At 39.6% G+C, this 19,514-nt stretch overlaps 1 protein-coding gene across 7 annotated transcripts in view; it reads left to right on the top strand.

Moving 5' to 3' along the window:
* The window catches only part of LOC108433502 (RNA binding protein fox-1 homolog 3-like), a 387,157-nt gene that overhangs the window by 289,253 nt on the left and 78,390 nt on the right, over positions 1-19,514 (top strand). For 6 of the 7 annotated variants that reach the window (XM_037539782.1, XM_017708120.2, XM_037539781.1 and 3 more), the window contains one exon: positions 7,146-7,400. In XM_037539782.1, coding sequence (XP_037395679.1) covers positions 7,146-7,400 — 255 coding nt within the window. The remainder of the gene's footprint in view (positions 1-7,145; positions 7,401-19,514) is intronic. The other variant, XM_037539797.1, reaches the window with a different exon arrangement.

The raw sequence follows: 19,514 nt of genomic DNA, 5'->3' as shown, positions 1-19,514 counted from the left end.
TGGAAATATATAAACCATTTAAATACCACATTTATGAGTGCATGGAGTCTTTAAAGTTTAGAGTGAAAAGGTTTTGATTAAGAAGTCATGGTGTATCAAAACATATTTAATGGTCATTCTGTCCTTCCACATTGTTACTATGAATCAGTGTTTATGAGGAAAGCTGTAGAGCAGAGGTCTTTAAAGTTCAGTAAGGTCCAGTCAAAGAAAATTTCTTCAAGCAAAGATCTGGAACATCATAATGTCTAAATTGCACTATGATTCAGTGCCATGTACTGCATACTGAAGTAGCCTAGTAGTTATATCAACATCCTATGTGGTCAACAACTGAATGTTGAATCAAATAAAGTACAATTCAGTTATATTTCAACAACATTTATTGTCAGTTTTCTCTTTTTAGAGCACGCCATGCAAAATAATCTGGCTCACTTTCTTCTCCTACTGCTGTTTCTCACCTCGTCCTTCCCCTGTGTGTGCACCCTTCACTCAAGTCTCAGGGCTCAACGTAATGGACAGATCTGATTGGCTGAGTAGTATGATATTTACAAGAATGCTATTGGTCTGTGAGTTTCCCAGGCCACTACAGTGGGACCGTAAAGGCTAGAAAAGCTATGCCGATTAAAATAGGACTACCCCATTAAAATTAAATCATTCTCCATAGTTTATTGGTTATAGGTCCATGTCTGCAAAGGAAAGTGTCTGGGTCCGCCTATTAGTGACTTTTACTATAGAGTATAGCTGAACCACAGCTGCAACGAGTTAACCAAAGTAAGCAGAAAGCCACTGTCAGATTTACAAGAACACTTTATCTCACAGATTGTAACCACCCACTTTAAAAATCCCCGTTAACCTGAGACACCGACTGGAGCTTAGGCTAAAGCTAAAGCTAAAGCTTCAGTTTGATTTCCACAAGGGTTTCAGTCCCAGTTTACACTGGTGGACTGCTGACAGAAAGAGACAATGTCTTTGAGTGGGAAGAGAGACAGACAGAGAGAGAGAAATGGAAGATGGATGTGAGGAGGATAGTGTGTGTGTGTGTGTGTGTGTGTGTGTGTGTGTGTGTGTGTGTGTGAGAGAGAGAGAGAGAAAGAGAGAGAGAAAGAAGGAAGAAAAAAGAGAAGGAAAATGGAGATGAAAGAGAGAATGGATCGATGCTCAGTCCTCAGTGGGGTTCCTTGTGGTTTTGTCTGTGTGGGTGGAATTTAGTTCTGTCCAAATGGGGGCAGCCAGTTGCCTCTCAGGGAGCCACCTTTCAGTCATAAAGCCATAAACTAGCCGCACACACTGCTTACTGTATCAATGGCAGTCTTAGGGGCTACAGTCAGCCATAGTGATAAGCACACACTTCAGTGACCTTCTTCAAAAGGGATAATTCCCAGTAAATACTTTACTATCGTGTCCATCCTTTGCCTTCTATTCTTTTAAGGAGACTTGCTTTCAGGTTTTCAAACAAGCCTGCCAAGATATTTTCCACACCTCCAAAGTTCAGTCGTAGAAGTTCCTTTTATTTTCTGCTTCTCACAGTTCAAATAATCCCAATTACAGGTTTACACATCAATACCTAAAACCTTTTCAGATTTCAGATGTGCAGTTTGGTGTTCGAGTGCATTTTTTTCTGTTTTGTCTATTTTCCTTTTCTCAGCAAGAGCCTCATGACAGCTACACATCCTTTCAGACTCATAGTGCTGAGTTGTCTTCTCACAGTGGAAGGATGGACAGAAATATCTGTATTTTTCAGATCTGAAGAAAGAGTGGAGCTTTATTTCCTTCTCTCACTCAAATATGAAAGCATTAAGTACTGTTTCAGGTACAGTTGCATGGCAGCAGTTTCAAGCCAGTGGCATTCAGCGTATCCACTGAAACTTTTGTTTTTTCTTAGCATGTTTTAGGCTACTCAACTTTTCAGCCATTTTATTTGGGTTTCCAATAAACCTGTGATGAATTTGTGTTTGGCTAATGCTATATTTTAAGTTTTAGGCTAAAACAAAGTTTGGTTTGAATGCATATAGAGACTCACAGGATAAATATGACATGAATTATAGCTGATGTGTTAACTAATGGGTTATGAAGATATATATGTCAATGAACATATCCTTAAAATGGGGTCTTTATGTGTACACTCACATTACATGTGCTGGAATACAACTTTACCTTAAGCGAGCTTTACCAGAGTTTAATATTAAGCTTTAGACTAAAACAAACTAGTTTTTAAATGTATCCCTGCTGAGAAAACCCACAGAAACCATTAAGTGATTTACATCAGAGACATTATAAATGAGCATGATCAGCCATTGGTTGAAATTTGTTTGAGAATGCTTGTAATACTGAACTTGCCTATAGAGACACAGTACCTGTGTACTGAAATAGTACCTGCTCTGTGAGGGTCTATGGGGATCGTGACCACTGAAGAACAGGGTAATAGGGGGCTAACAAAGTATGCAGAGAAACAGTTGGACTACAGTCTGTAACTATAGAACTACAAAATGCACTTACATAGTAAGTGGAGCTGATAAAATGGGCAATGAGCATAGAAACAAGGAGGTGGTGTGTGTGTGTATACACTGTATTTCCAAAAATATTCACTCACCCATCCAAATAATTGAATTCAGGTGTTCCAATCACTTCCATGGCCATAAAAACATGAAAGAATGGGCCTCTCTCAGGATAGGATGCCATCTGTGTAACAAGTCCAGTTGTAAATATTCCACAGTCAACTGTCAGTGCTATTATAACATAGTGGAAGTGATTGGAAATGACAGCAACTCAGCCATGAAGTGATAGGCTATGTAAAATGACAGAGCGGGGTCAGCGGATTCTGAAGCATATAGTGCACAGGGGTCACCAACTTTCTGCAGAGTTAATCGTTACAGGCCTCCAAACTTCATGTGGCCTTCAGATTAGCTCAAGAACAGCGTGGAGAGCTTCATGGAATGGGTTTCCGTGGCCGAGCAGCTACATCAAAGCCCTACTTCACTAAGCACAATGCAAAGTATCGAATGCAGTGGTGTAAAGCGCCACCACTGGACTCTAGAGCAGTGGAGATGTGAATAATCAGTAGTCAATAATTTAACTACATAGAATGCGATAACAGCAGGTTAAAAATGTTTCTTGAAAAAATGTTTCTTAAAAATGTGTTCTCTGGAGTGAAGAATCCCGCTTCTCCATCTGGCAATCCGATGGACGAGTCTGGGTTTGGCAGATGACAGGAGAACGGTACTTGTCTGACTGCATTGTGCCAAGTGTAAAGTTTGGTGGAGGGGGGATTATGGTGTGAGGTTGTTTTTCAGGAGTTGGGCTTGACCCTTAGTTCCAGGTGAAAGGAACTCTTAATGCAGACCAAGAGATTTTGGACAATTTCATGCTCCCACGTTGGAGGATGGCCTCTTGCTGTTCCAAAATGACTGCGTACCAGTGCACAAAGCAAGGTCAGGTTTTTATAAGTTTATATAGACATTGTCTCTGAGCATGTCTGTTGGATGAGTACAGTCTAACACTCCGTGACTCACATTTAAGCAACGATTATATTTTCTTCAGTGTATAGTCCTAACTTCATACACATATGAGTGTCTACGCTAATACCATCTGTCTGAATACCAGTGCATTGCTGAGGCTGAAAGTGTTCTGAGAGGATAAATGTGTCTTGTGTTGAAGTGTTTTTCTCTGTGCAGTGTCTCCATGTCCTCTCTTCTGTGTCTTTTTGAGGCCCTTTAGACATTGCATAGATGTTTCAAAGATGATGCTGGAACACTTTTAGATTTTTTTTTTCTCTCTCAGAGGGATTAAAGACACTGGAGCTCAGTTTGTGGCCACTGGTGACTGACCTCAATGCAAGAATTACACAAACACATGAGAGAGAGAGAGAGAGAGAGAGAGAGAGAGAGAGAGAGAGGAAAAAAAAGAGGGAGAGAGAGAAAGAGAGAGATATGAGGAGGGAGCAAGCAGGGAAGACTAAAAAAGTTGGCTCATAAAAGCTTTAAAGGCACTGAAGAAAAAAGAAAAAAAGAAGAGCGCGGGAGGGGGAAACTGAGGTCATGCAGAAAGAGAGAGAGGGAGTGTGTGTTGAGACAGTAAGAGACAAAAAAAGAGAATAAACCGAGTACAAAATTCAATAAGAGAGAGTGAGAAAGTGCTGAGCGATGAGAGGCAAGCAGAAGAGAAAGAGGGAGAAGGATTGTGTAAATCTGAAGATGAGTGCTGTTCCATGTTGAGCTGGAGGCTGTTCTTTAATTGGGGATAGCCGCAGATGCTTTGTTTCCGTGTGTGTGTGTTAGCGCAGTTCTGTTTCCACCCCGTTTAAGAAGCATCCAGTTCTCAGTATCACTCATTAAGACACAAACAGTCCTTGAGCCAGGGGACAGAATGAGGCAGGAAGCGAGCAGCAGAAAAGAGGAAAAACAAAAATGATGAAGAGAAAACAGATATAGTACCCCCCCTCCCCACTGTGCGCCTGCTACCTCAGTTCACAATTCAGCTCAGCTCCGCTCAATTCTATTAATCTCAGTTCAACTTACCTCCATTCAGATCAATTCAATTAAGAAAAAAATCACTTCAACTCACTTCAATCCAACTCTACTTTCATCTCACTTTGCTGCAGTTTAACTCATTTTGACTCAACTCAAACAGGGTCACTGCACTGGTTAACTCCATTCACCTCAGCTCCATTCAACTTCATTCAACTCAACTACACTCAGTTCCAATCGACTCAGCTCGGCTCAACTCCATTCAACTCAGCTAAACTCATTCCCATTAAACTCAGCTCAATTCCAATTAACATAACTAAACTGAACCCCATTCAGCTCAGCGCAACTCCATCCAGCTATAGCCAATTCAGTTCAGATCAGCGCTACGCCATACAACTCCCTGAAACTCATCTCAATCCAGTGTAATCCAGTTCAACTCAACCCAGTTCAGCTCAGCTCAAGTATATTCAATTCAACTCATCGTAACACAACTCAACTTTATTTAACTTTATTTATTTTTACTTTGTTTTAATTAGATTCAATGAAAAATGACATAATTCATGCATACACATGGACAGGTTATGAAACATTCAATCTTACATTTCTGAACATTATTATCATTTATAATTACAATAGTAAAATGTTAGATTCAGTTATAATTGTTCTTTGTGGTATTTTTATTGTCTGCATTGCATTGCTGTGTGGATAATTATTCCAGTGACATTTTTTGTGTATTTACATATTAAAAAAAAGTAAATATGATCCACGCCCACGTAATTGGATCCAACTGACTCTTGGAGAAATGTCATGACACATTGAATAATTTCCTGAAGAATCATTGTCTGAATCAATGTGAGATATTTACACCCCTACTATTACACAGTTGTATGCAAACGTTTGAGCGCTCTTGCTCAAATGACATTTTGTTCATTTTCTAAGTAACAATAAGTAATAAGTAAAAAAAAAACCACTCAACTCTGCATATTTAATGCATGGTTACTGTTTATTTGCTGAATTTATTTAGAGTTATTTGTTTGTCCATTGGGGGGAAAACATGAAAGGTAACCTTTGCAAAAGTTTTTTTTTTTTCTCAAATGTGTTAAGCATCACCAGGTTGAAGTGGCATAAATCCAATTCCCCCCCCCCCTAATGTGAACATAGCCTTAGCACTGTGAACATAGCCTTGGCAAATAAACAGAATTCATGCACTAAAATTTGCAGAAGAATGTCACCTTTCAATGTAGTCTTTGTAGAAGATATGTAAGCTTATTTTCACTTAAATATCAAGCAAACATGCAATTTGACCAGAGCCATGAGTGTTCCTCCCTCTCCTTCTCTCTCTCTCTCTCTCTCTCTCTTTCTTTCTGGATGCCAGAAAGTGGAGATGCTGGCCACTTTATCTGTTTATTGCTCATGTTCTTGGTCATCCTCAGCTACAAGCTGTATTTCCTGCTGAAAGGATTACGTGTCTGCCGCTGATGTGGATGTGGAAATTAGATTTGAGAGATGTGTGGAATGTGTTATTGGATTGTTGCAGTAATAGTGTCTCACCACCCTCCCTCTGTTCTGGAGTGAGGCATTAAGAGCTTATGTGTGTCGCCCCTGCCTGTAGTTATCACTCCCCCGACACACCCACGTCTGTTTTTATGCCTTGTCAGGTTGTGAGGTCATACACTACAGTTCAGAATATATATATATATATATATATATATATATATATATATATATATATATATATATATATATATATATATATATATACAGTTCAGAATATATATATATATATATATATATATATAAACATGAAGTTATTTTTCTGATTTTCCTGAAACTGTAAGAGAACACGCACAGCAGGGTCTCTTGTCTCTGGCCTCAGTGTAGTAGAACATCAGGACATGTACTCCTGCATGCCCCAGCACCAGCTACTGCTTGACTTCACAATGAGCAGCACAGGACAGCGTCCATTATTTCAATATCAGAAGACCCTGTCATGTTCAGTCCTGCACGTCATGCCTTACTTCCAGTCTCACTTCCTTCCTCATTTGCTCCCTTGACCCTGGGGTAAGAAGCATGGTAACATTGAGACCAGTGCTTTAAATATTACTTACTGCAGAGAGAGAGTGAGAGATTCCACTCACTGTTATTTGTATCTTCTTTTTCTGGGCTGTTAATGACAGCCAATAATTAAGACCTTGTTGTGGCCAATACCAATAACTTTTCATTTTTGTTTGCATTTTAAAACAAGTCCACACTATAATCCATTCATAAGAATAGAAGATCAGACATCAGTGGTAGACTTTGTATAAGAAGTCCTCTCCACGGTCTAAAGACTGTTAGCATGATCAAACTTTTCATAAGAATCAAAGCGAACAGTCAGAGAGGTGTCTCATCTCATGCTTGCCTAAAAGCTAATGAGATTCCCCATGGCAGCTGGTCTTACTCCAGTGAGCACTGTTCTTCTCCACAAACTCAGTTCTTTAATGCTGATCAAGAGTTTTGCTAATTGTCTGTGAGGCTTGCTCTGATTGCTGCTTCTTTAAAGCACAGGACAGTGCTGCTCCCTGATTGCTTTAACTGAGCCAAGTTCGAAAAAGGGGACAGTACAGCAAACCACCTCATCCTTCCAGATACTGTGTCTTCCCCCTGTCCCTGTCCCCTGGTGTTAACATATTGTTCTGTTTTCAGGGTAACCAAGAGGCAACCAATCCGGTGGACGCCATGGCTCAGTCCTACACCCCGGCTCAGTTTCCCCCACCCCCACAGAACGGTATTCCGGGCGAGTTTGCTGCACCTCATGCCCTTCCCACACAGGACTTCACAGGACAGAACCGGGTACCAGAACACACCCTGACCCTCTACACACCCACACAAACACACAGCGACCCAACAACCAACGACAGCAACACACCAACAATCACCACCAACACCAACAGTGCTCCGGTGAGTATATTGGCAAAAACATGGTGACACAACAGACCAATAACATGCAGTGGACCAGGATTCCGCTAAAATCCAATTGGATAGATGGTCCAAAAGATAGAAGCTTGATCTCTTTGGTCAAATAAGCATAAAAAAGTAAAGCAGTGGTTCCCAGCCCAGTCCTCACTGCCCCCCAGACTCCACAGTGTTTTCCCAACTCACAACACATAGGGATGAAGAAAAAATGTGGACCATCTAGGGGCCCTGAATTCTGAGCTGGGAACTACTATAGTAAACATATACTCTGGGTATTGGTCTTGGCTTAAGTGTTTGTTTATGTGGTAAACATGCTTATACAGAGCGACTATTAAATAATCGTATTAAAGAGGTAACCATATGTAGCAGTAGGAGTCAAGGACTCTTATTAGTACAGCATGGTGGCCTTGCCTGGGTGGGGAATTTAACCCCATTGTGCTGCATGGATGCTAGTGGTATTACTTATTATTCTATACCACTCTTTGCCTCTGCCCTTTATTCTTGGCCTAGATGGTCTTTGGTCTTGGTCTGGCTTTTGGTTTTGACCCAGATGTTCTTAGTCTTGGTCTGGTCTTAAGCCTTAGGTTTTGGTTTTGGATTTGGTCTTGATACAGCTGATCTTGGTCTTGGTTTCAGACAACTGCATAGTCTCAGTACATCTGTTTTTAAAGAGTATTTGTTGTGGAAGAAAGAGCATTAACAGTAGCAATTGGCCAACACTACCACTGCTAGAGAACTATCAAAAACGAGGTTTCACTGTTTACTGCTAATGAAATCAATGCTAACAGCTCTGAGCAAAACCAAGGCATTCCAGTTTTACAGCCTTGTCATTTGGCCTGCAAACAGAGTAGTCCTTTGACAGTAATATAAGGTGCAAACACATTCATTTTCTTGGCATTTTGTCTTATCATCCTGATTACATTTCAGCTCTATTTCTGTTTTCAGTATTAATTAGTATTGCCATCATGTGATTTTGCCTGTTTCCTCTTACTTTTATGTGTTCATGGTCATAAAGCAATTTCCACTAAAGACAGACCAGAGAAGTTTTCCATCATATCACCTTTGCCATGTTTTACTTTCTCAAGCCTACCTCCCTGTGATTAGCTTTTAAAAAAAGTGCAAATTTTAGTCAATCCTCCTCCTCGTCTTGCACAGTTAGTGCCTTTAAAAATCACTCAAGTTATTCCTGTTATCAATTGATTATGCAGAATTTGTCCCAGTGAAAATTGGAGATGCCCATTGGATAGTGTGATTATGGTATGGATGAGTGGAGCCTAGTTCCTGTCATGGTGTAAAAGGAACAGAGTTACCAGAACAGGCCAATAAGTGGCTGAGGAGTGGCATTACATGCTCCTCTGTCCAAAATAATGAGCGGAGAACCTTCATTTGACATGGATATAATGACGTGTCAGAGACAGGGGTATTATAATGCCTCAGTGTGTCATAAGCTGCCATGTCTCTTTATGACCACTCATGGTCAATTACTCATTTATTATGGGAGAGAGGACATGGAGCTTCATTGAGGTTGCATCACAACTCCCGATGTATTTTTGTCTCACGCAATATGCTGTGAGATGAGGATAAGCTGTTACAAATCTTGCAGAGGCTTGAAACTTGAGGTGCACTTTGCAACTAGGCTCAGTTCCAGTACTTTTCTCAATAGAACTTTGAGCAAGATTGTAATTGTTAGAACGGTTCTATGGTTCGTGCTGTAATATATATATCATGGAGTTAATTTAATCCAATATAAATCTGCAGTGCATGTAGTTTTAACAGTCTGACAGTAATAACTGAGTGATTTTAATCCAGTATGAATCTGGAATATGTGTGTAGTTTTTACAGTCTGTTAGAAATAATTATGGAGTGATTTAAATCCAATATGAATCTGGAGTGTAGGTAGATTTTACAGTCTGACAGTAATAACTGTGGAGTGATTTTAATCCAGTATGAATCTTCATTGTGTGTGGATGTTATAGTCTGATATTAATAACTGTGGAGTGATTTTAATCCAGTATGAATCTTCATTATGTGTAGATGTTACAGTCTGATATTAATAACTGTGGAGTGATTTTAATCCAGTATGAATCTTCATTGTGTGTAGATGTTACAGTCTGATATTAATAACTGTGGAGTGATTTTAATCCAGTATGAATCTTCATTGTGTGTAGATGTTACAGTCTGACATTAAAAACTGTGGAGTGATTTTAATCCAGTATGAATCTTCATTGTGTGTAGATGTTACAGTCTGACATTAATAACTGTGGAGTGATTTTAAACCAGTATGAATCTGCAATATGTGTGTTTTTTACAATCCCATAGTAATACTTGTGACGTAATTGCAATCCAGTGAGAATATGCATTGTGTGTTTACTTTTTACAGTCTTGCTATAATAATGATAGTGATTTTAATCCAGTGTGAATCTGCAATATTTGTGTTTTTTACAACTAGTAGTAGTTATTATGAAGTAATTGCAATCCAGTATGCCTCTGCATTGTGTGTAGTGTTTACAGCCCTACAGTAATAACCATAGACTGAATGATCTTCTGTAATTGACTGAACCTGGTGCTCCTTCAGTAATAGCAGTCCTGTTCCAACCTATCTCATGCTAATAAATAACAAATTCTGCTATAAGACATGGCATTTAAGCATGTTCTTATTGCTGTTGAATATGTCCTAAAGAGTAATATTTGAAGGATGTACATGGATGCATTATCCCATACTGACCATCGACCAAATCCTTTAAAAATGCCTTAAAAAAAAAAAAAAATAGCAAAACCTGCTGGTAAAACTAATTCAGCTGCAATAGTACTTGTCATGACACCCAAATGAGGGATTAATTTCTGTGCACAATATAACAGATCCGATCAAAGTTAAGAAAATGTGATAATTGACTTCTTCAGTGGGTTTCTTAACCAGCTTTTTCCTCAGTTGGATACAAACCTTTCCTAAAGATCAGTTTCAGTTAATGTCAGCTGGAACAATGAAAGTGCATGTTGAAAGGACTCTCTTTCGCTCATTCCTTTCTTCCATCTTCCCCTCCCATCTCCCATCACCTCTTCCCCTACCCTTCTTCACTAAACCTTACCTGTTTTATTTATTCGCACTGATGAGATTGTACATGGTGTAGCATGAATGATTTAGAGCGTGGGAAAAGCAGACCATGCTGAGTGCCTAATCTGTTTTGGCTGGGTGGATCAGTGGGGATGATGCAGCACCACATGCCCTGGAGCTCTGTCCAGGCCGCTGCTCTCCTAAACAAAACTGCTTTCCAACCACTTTCTCCTCCTTAAAAATATGCTCTGCACTTTCCATTTCCAAAAAAAAAAAAAAAAAACTTTCAAGTTGATTCTTTTCCTTACCAGCATGGCCTCTAACCTTCTCTTGTGCTCTTGTCCCCCTGTTGATCTGTGTAGTATGTTGAAATCTATAAACATATAATTAGGTTTCAATTTTTAAATGTAAAAAATAATATTATTAAATGCCTTTGATCAGATTCATCCGCTCAAGGAAGGGGTCCGAAGCACAACCGACAAAATTACAAAACGTTCTTCCACACATTATGTGCAATTACACATATCCACCAGAGACGTCCCCAAATCCCCAAAACTTACAGAGTGTATCTTTAATAAAGCAGTTTGTTTGCTTAATAAGCTTAGTAATCACTACTATGTGTCTAAGTGAAACTTATTCAGACAAGACAACACTCCAAATGAGGATGCCTTTTTTTTTTCTTCAAGGGGCCAGTTTAGCTGCTAGTTTAGTTGCTTGGTTAAGCACTGTTGCACAGCAACTGCAGCCACTTGCATTAATTACAGACTGTTTTCTTCCTACATTCAGTGTGTGTGTGTGTGTGCTTATACTGTTGCAGCCACAGTATGACAATGTGACATCACCACTGTGGGTGATTTTATGCAATAGTCATTCTCAACAACGCCTTAGAATCAGAATTTTTTTTTCATCTTGTGACTCCCATGTTGACAATTGCTGGTTTATAACACTGTGAGCCTTTAAGTATGCTTCATACTTAATACTGTTTACTGCAGTGATTTTCATTGCATCTAGAAAGCTATTTTAAAATATAGTTCAAATGAATATATTTGACGAACAGGGAGAACGTTTTTATATTTCATTGCAGATCCCATTTGACAGCCGTAGAAAACAGTAGCGGCCATTTGAACATTATGAATAACAGCTCAGAAGACACATGTAGGTGTTCACTGATTTTGCACAGCAAAAAAGGCCATATTTGAGACCCCTGGTTTCTGGAAATAACGCGGTAAATACTTTTTTGAATTTGAAAGTTTCTCTACAGTTAATTGCTTTCTCAACCATTGACTTATGCAGAAGTTTTGAAAAATTAGTGGAGTTCCCCTTTTTGCCCCCTTTTGCTCTTTGAGGCACAGGTGTTGTGATTAAGATATGGTTTTAAGATTAAGGATTAAGATGGATGGATTAAGATACAGTTTGGACACTGCTAATTGGTGGGGAAGAAGCCTCCAGTATGTTAGCGAAGCAAATTTCAGACACCAAACAGTCTCGGTTTAGTATTTTGCATTTCGTGTAAAAGGAACACAGAAACTATTCCTTTAACCGAAGCTTTGATTGCCGCCAGCGCAAGAGAATTGGTAAGACTAAGTCCAGCATGTGGCAGCATGTGTGCTTCTCATTGCGAATAATCAAATCTTCGCAAAAAATCCCTAGTGTTAAATTAACTGCTGCGGCACACACACTGTACACAGTGAGCCCACCGAAGGAGAGCCAGTATAGGCTCATATGAGCTCAGCAGGAGTGTAATGAACACTGCTGATTTTGCTTTGTATAAATGTGGAAATCCTACTGAACTGAAAGAAAGCAGTTGTGAAGTGCTGCCTGCTTCCTTTCACTTCAGTGTGTGTAATTACTCATGATGCCAGGATAGTCACCTACTGTTCACTGTTTCCTGCAAATAGTAATCACTTTACAGTACTCTGCAAATGTCAGAGACCACCCTTTGTTTATTTTATTTCCAGTCAGAATGGCTTTTAGGTACAAGTTGTTCATTTTTCAGGGGATATTTCAGAAGAGATTAGATATATGTTGGGAGTTGGGAACTAAAAGATTAAAAGATGTAGAAAATGGGACTCCTATCAACCGTGCAAGACCCAGTAGACCACCAAGACTCTATGAGATAAACAGTGCTCTCGTCAAAGCTTTCATCAATGAGAGAGAGGAGAAAATCAGGTTTTGTTTCAGATTGGAAAATATTCAAAGGTGCATCCCTCTGCTTTGAGAAGACATCTGAACACTATTACTCTGCTTTTTAAGAAGCTCTTACTGAGAAAAGGAAAGAAAATCATTTGCAAATCAAAGTTCAGTCTAAGACCATGGTTGCATTTTCTATTTCTCACCATCCAATTAATCCCAAACACATGCTTTGGTGTTTAAGTGAATGTATTTAGGATTAATTTATTGATGCAAGTGGGAAATGCAACCAACATCTAAGACTGAACTTTGACTATGTGAAAAAAATACACTACACATCACTACAGATTTCTTTAAAAAACTGAAAGCAAGACTCCCAAAAGAAATGAAGCTGTTATAAAGGTAAAAGGTGGACATACGAAAGACCGGAAAAGAGTTCCTGATCCTTAAAATTAAATTTAATGGCCACTTTGACTTGAAATACATAAATGACGACTGGTGTCTGACTTTGCACAAGACTGTAAAACAGAGAGTAGCTGTTGGGAAACTCCATTCCTCAGTCCTTTTCTGTATTTTTCCCTCACTCTTCTACTGAGATAAGCTCTGTATATCTGGCTCATGACATGCTGCACGGTGCTGTAGTCTGCTATTTAGGCTACAGAAGCAGAGACTTGCTGAAATAGAAAGCTGTATGAATAATAGATATTCTATATGTCTAACCTTAGATTCACATTTCTGCAGGGGGTCTCATGGGCCGGAACAGATTAAAGCAGCCATATGTCTCTATTTTCTCCTCTTTTTAAAGATTAAAGAAGGAGTCCCCCCCTCTCTGTCTGTCTTTCTCCATCTCTTTCTCTGCAAGATAAGAATAAGCATCTGCTACATATGCAGTAACAGCAGTCATTCAGAGGCTGTGGAGGTGTGGCCTTACCTCAGAGGAATACAGGCAGAGAGGAGATGGAGAGAATGATGGAGAAGGACACAGACTGTTTAGCTCCTGTTGTCTACCTCACTCCTGGCACTTCTGTGGAAATGAGGTCCTATTGATCTGTCCATGCTCCATCCACAAGTGTGCTCTTTCATAGCTACTGTTGTGAGGTTGAACAAGCTTTTAGAGACGTTTAGGCACAAACATCTGACCAATAGCAAAGGAGAAATGTCACTGATTAGGTAGAAAATAACTAAGGCTGTCTCTCTATTTGCTTACTAGTTCCCTATCTAGTGTATTGGTGCGTAGCTAATACAAATTTAGGTGCTGACTAGGTTCCTGGTAGCAGAAACACTGGGACACTAATGACTCAGTTATGTGCAGATGTAGAGACAGTAATCAAGGAATAGGCCGCTCACTCACTGTGTTGTGCTTAGCCTGGTGCTGTTGTTTTAAGGATAGCATACCAGGTATTCCATGAACTGTATACTGCTACCATCACGCTAATTTCTCTTAGCATATCTGCAAGGTTGTCCAGTGTTACATTAGCGCCAAGCTAAATATGGTTCACCTAAGCAAGACAAAGCACCTATAGCTAAAACTGACCTAGTCAACTGACATTCAGTTAACGTTTCAGTAACATTTCATCTGTTCCTGAAGAGGCCTGGTTAGCCTGTTAGCTGTAAGCTATTAGTCTGTTAGTAGGTCAGCCTACTTTAATTCCTGCTGAAAAACACACCATAGATCAGCATGAATTCCACACTGGTCTAAGCTGGTTTATGCTGGTTTATGTTGGTCTAGTGCTGGTCTGATACAGGCTTACCAGCATCTAAACTACTAGTACTACGCTTATGCAATTGTGGTCTGTGCTGGTTTTTCTAGCAGGGATGTCATTTTTTTGCTCACAAAATGAAAAAGTGTAATACTTGTGAAATACAGTGGTTATAGATTATTTTGTGGGTATGTAATTAGTGGCAAGTGTTAACACTGAAGCATATAAGTTAAATCAGAGACAACAGGGACCCTTTAGCTAAGCACCTAGCAGGTTGCTGTGAACATTGCAGTTAGTCTTGTTAGAGCAAAACCCTTATTATTGGTAGTTTTTACATTCATAAATATGAAAATAAACATTTAAGTTTTTAAGATGGGGTGGCAAGTGAGATAATGTACAGCACTTGTCTAAATTTTAAAACTTTCAGAAAGTCAAGCTGGCGACATAATGCTGTTTCCGGTCTGGGAGCACAGTGAACTGTCATTGCTTACTACGTGGGAAGAGGGGGTTTAGAGGGGGCTGCAGCACCCTGTGATTTCAGGGCTGCAATTGCTAAAAACAACAACAACAGTAATAATAATAATAATAAGAAGAAGAATGAGAATAATAATAAGAAGAAGGAGAAGATCTAAACTTTTTAATTTTAGCACAGCAAAGACACACGTGCTGGCTTTAAAAGAGGAGTTTGGATTTGTCTATTCTTATTTATATATTTGTGTGTATATGTGTGTGTGTGTGTGTGTATATATATATATATATATATATATATATATATATATATATATATATATATATATATATAGAGCCCTGCATTGTTTAACATGAGTTAACACTGTATTTTTATTACAGTAAGTCGAATAGCATCGCTCAACAGCAGGTTGAGGGTGTGTCACTAAAGCACACACAAGTTGAGGTTCAGAGAGTGAATGTGCAGAATCTAAGTGTCTGACTGTGGGCATAACACAATTGGCACCACATATCAACCATCTGATTTGTCATCACAGTTAATTTACATAAAGTTCATCTAGAATGTGAGAGCAGAGTGAAGATGTGCATCAGCGGTCTGATGTGATGTGTTATATTTATGTATTGCTGTCTCCCACCTCATTACAGTGCAGTATGACACATTGTGTTAGATATAAAGTAGGAAGGCAATGGAAAAAAGGCAATCTACATGCTGCTTAAAATTTCAGCACCCCCAACTTGAAACACCTCCCTGTGCCCCAGTTGCTTACTAGTTTTTGTGGCACATTTTGGGAGCGGAACTTTCAGACATCCTAGAAAATGGCTGATTTCGTGGACAGTCCCCCAGTTACCAAACTAGGGAGCTCTTTGAGACACATCTTTTAATAACATCACCTTTAGCTAGTGTAGCATAACTGCTACGCTGAAGGATTTGTCAATAACATTTTGCTTGTTATAATTGACAAGAACAGCAGAAAAAGTGGCAGTCTACACATGATTTGGCATAACACACTTCCAAGTAACACAGAATTTTACCAGCATGTTGTAAAGCTAGTGCAAATGTATAAAAAGAGATGATGAAACACAACCTAGTGTCTCTAAGTCGTCCCATGGAAACAAGCAAAGAGTGAAGAGCTTGACACATTAGACCCTCTCTCTCTCAAACAACCCTCCACCCCCATCCCTCTCTCTGGTGTGTTACTGTAGGATCCTGCAGGCTCTCAGCATTTTGTATTTGATTCTATTTCATCTGCAGACCTGCTGTGAAGACACTCAGCATGAGCGGATAGGATGCACACACGCACACACACACTCGCTCAGACACATTGCTTATGCGAAGATAAAGGCATGTGCGTGTGCATGTTTTTTGTGTGTGGGCATGGGAGATCTAAGGCCCTTTTGATTACTGAGTCATATATAACAGAGGGCAAGATGAGGAGAAAGAAAGAAAGAAAGAAAGAAAGAAAGAAAGAAAGAAAGAAAGAAAGAAAGAAAGAAAGAAAAGATCTAGGAGGAGGTTTCTTTACTATGATAAGAGAGAAAGAGATATATATCATATATAACAGAGGGCAAGATGAGGAGAAAGAAAGAAAGAAAGAAAGAAAGAAAGAAAGAAAGAAAGAAAGAAAGAAAGAAAGAAAGAAAGAAAGAAAGAAAAGATCTAGGAGGAGGTTTCTTTACTATGATAAGAGAGAAAGAGAGAGACTGAAAGAGAGGAGAGAGGAAGAGGGAGAAAGATAAACAGCAAGAGAGAGATTTACAAGTCATGTAACAATCTGTTTGTTTTTGTCATATAAAGACTGATATACCTACTCACAACTGCAGAGATGTGGAAAAGTGTTTTAAGTTGGAGGCGCTGAAATTTTCAAGTACTACACATGTGATGTACATTGTGGTGGTATGCAGCATATTATGTTTTTTTATTTAATTATCTATCTGTCTATCTGTCTGTCTATCCATCCATCCATCCATCTATCTATGGATGATGTGTCCTGCCTTCCACCTGATGAATGCTGGTATAGGCTCCAGACCCCTCGACCATCCTCCCCACAACCCAGAAGGATAAACGGCTTAGAGAATGTGTGAATATGTATGCGTTTGTGTATTTATGTTTCATTAACATCAAAAAGAACATATCGTAACACAGATCTTATAATGAGTATGAATGAACTTTTTGCCAATGAGCTGAGCGCCGACCAATCAGATTGTTGATGTGAGGTGTGGAATGTGTAATGCCCACAGAGTATGCTACACCCCCACATCCACCGGGAGATTATTACAATAAATAAAACACAAACATCACCTTACAAAAAGCACACATGGGTCTGTGCTATGTACAAACTACTTTTGTTATTTTTTCAATAGGATTTTTTTTTTCTGGTATTGTTTTTACCAGTTGCAGGTAAATAATAGTGAAACCTGGGGTTGCTGCAGCCCCCTCAGCCCCCCTATGTCTTCTGTCCTTGCAACTGTGTCATACACATCTTCCAAATTCCATCAAAGCCAATATCTGCTTTCACTTAGAACAGTGACGGAGAGTAATAACTGCAGATCCACTGAGCAACAAGCTGGTGCGCGCACACACACACACACACACACACACACACACACACACACACCTGTGCTGCTGTGTAATTTTTCTGCCTGGCAGTCTTTCATTCCAATCTCTTTAAATGTTAGCTTGTTAGACCAATGGGAGGGAAAGATTCTGCAAGCAGCAGTTTTTGCTGCGTGTGCATCTGTGCGCTGGGGCTACAGGGCTAATGTAGCTAACAAGTAATGCAAGCTTATTTATCACAATTAATGTTATAGCATCAAACGACTAAGATGCAGGAAACATTATGCTTTAGAGGCAAATGCTCTATTATTCAACAGGCAGCAAAGGAGAACAGCAGTACTCAAGCAGCTGGGATAGCAGGCAGGTCACTTCTAGCCATACATCTTTACTTCATGGTAGACACTAACCCACACAAACTACCCCTCAACGCCGCACATAAAATTTCTCCTACCAAGAGCCGCTTTGCATGGCCACACCTCCCGCAGGTCTATGACAGCGTGGCCAGTGGTAGGATGCCACACTGTCATTCAAACTGCACCCCTAAGTCATGACGCAATTTCCTCACACTGTAATCTCAAACAGTCTTGCTTATGTGGTTTCTGACACTGTATATCACAGGCGACTGTTATCACACACTTTTCCGCAAACTATATTGAGTAACCAAGAGTATGGACTAATTCAGACTTCAGGATGATTGCTATTCTATTGTTAGCTATGTGATGTACTTTTTATGTGATGTATCATTTTCGCAGGTAACAGTAACTGTACATGTCCACTTGCAACCTTACTATACCACAGTCTGTTCACAGTCTAGTACCAACACCTTTGCTGGTTTTGCATATTTCTACTTTATGCAATCAACTCTGGCTGCTGCTTTGTGTTTAGCCAGTCAGATAACGGTAGACTGATCACAAACATCAAACATTAAAAATTCCCCAAAAGGTAGGGGCAGCACCAATGATAATCTTCTTCTTTTTACTCAACCTTGGTCGCCCACTTTCGATAACTACGGATGCCCACTAGGGACATCCTCTACAGAATCTATGTCAGTTTTACATAATAATGAAAATGCTTGCTATCTGGGACATAACTGGGGCCCATGTTGCTCCAAATATCTTTAATAGACCTCTATGCAACCCTTTTATTTGGCCAATGGCATGTCAGACAGCCAAATATGTTAACATTAGATGCTAATGGGTGAATGTCTTCATCTACTCATTTGACATAACATAAGTTAAGAAGCAAGTGACGCATCATATTTTTAATTATTAAAAGTAATTTTTATACAGGAAGGCCCATTCACGTTTTTAGCGCTTGGGCCCATAAAATTCTGATTATGCCACTCGTGAATGACTGTAACACTGACACAGCCGCTTCCCTCATGTGATGCAGTGGTAGTATGTGTAAAACAAGCCTAAAGCGTGTGACTTACATAATGACAACTAGTGGGGTTTCTTTTACTTGTTAGCTGCATTGGCCTCATAGCTCCAGTGCAAATTCATTGAAGCAAACTTCATTCCAAACATGTCTTAGCTGGTCAACTATGTTGAGGCTAAGGGTGTTAACTGTTTGAGTGTGAAACTGTTCCTTTAAGAGAGTGAGTGAGTGAGTGAGTGAGTGAGTGAGTGAGTGAGTGAGTGAGTGAGTGAGTGAGTGAGTGAGTGAGTGAGTGAGTGAGTGAGTGAGTGAGTGAGTGAGTGAGTGAGTGAGTGAGTGAGTGAGCAGTTAGGGGCTATAAAAGAGGATGAATGGGCTGGATTAGATGGTACAGAGTGATGATGATGAGCATAATGAAGGCAATGGTCATTATCGTACTGATGGGGCTGAAAATGCTGCTGCTTTAGGCAGTGATAGATAATGCAGGATGTGTGTTTTAAAGATGCTTCCTAGTCTGCGTCATGAATACTGTTCTTATCCTCTAGAGACTTTATAAAAGGAAGAGAGAGTTCAGTGGTTGGAATATGAATGGGATCTCCTGTAATGCTCAACCTGGCAGCTGTTTTACAGGAAGTTCTGCAAAAAGATGGTTCTCCAAGGGTTCTTTACTAAAGACAACGGTTCTATATAAAACCATGAACACTCAACGAACCAACTGCATGATTCTAGTGTTCTTTGCATCACAAGAGTTCTTCAGATTGATGGAGAATGTGATGTAGATGGTGCTGTATAGAACCTGTATGACAAGGTTCCCACAT

This window comes from Pygocentrus nattereri, chromosome 1 (assembly GCF_015220715.1).
Source record: "Pygocentrus nattereri isolate fPygNat1 chromosome 1, fPygNat1.pri, whole genome shotgun sequence".
In the NCBI taxonomy this organism is placed as follows: domain Eukaryota; kingdom Metazoa; phylum Chordata; class Actinopteri; order Characiformes; family Serrasalmidae; genus Pygocentrus; species Pygocentrus nattereri.
Note: the sequence above shows the minus strand (reverse complement) of the source record. Positions and strands in the feature narration are given on the sequence as shown.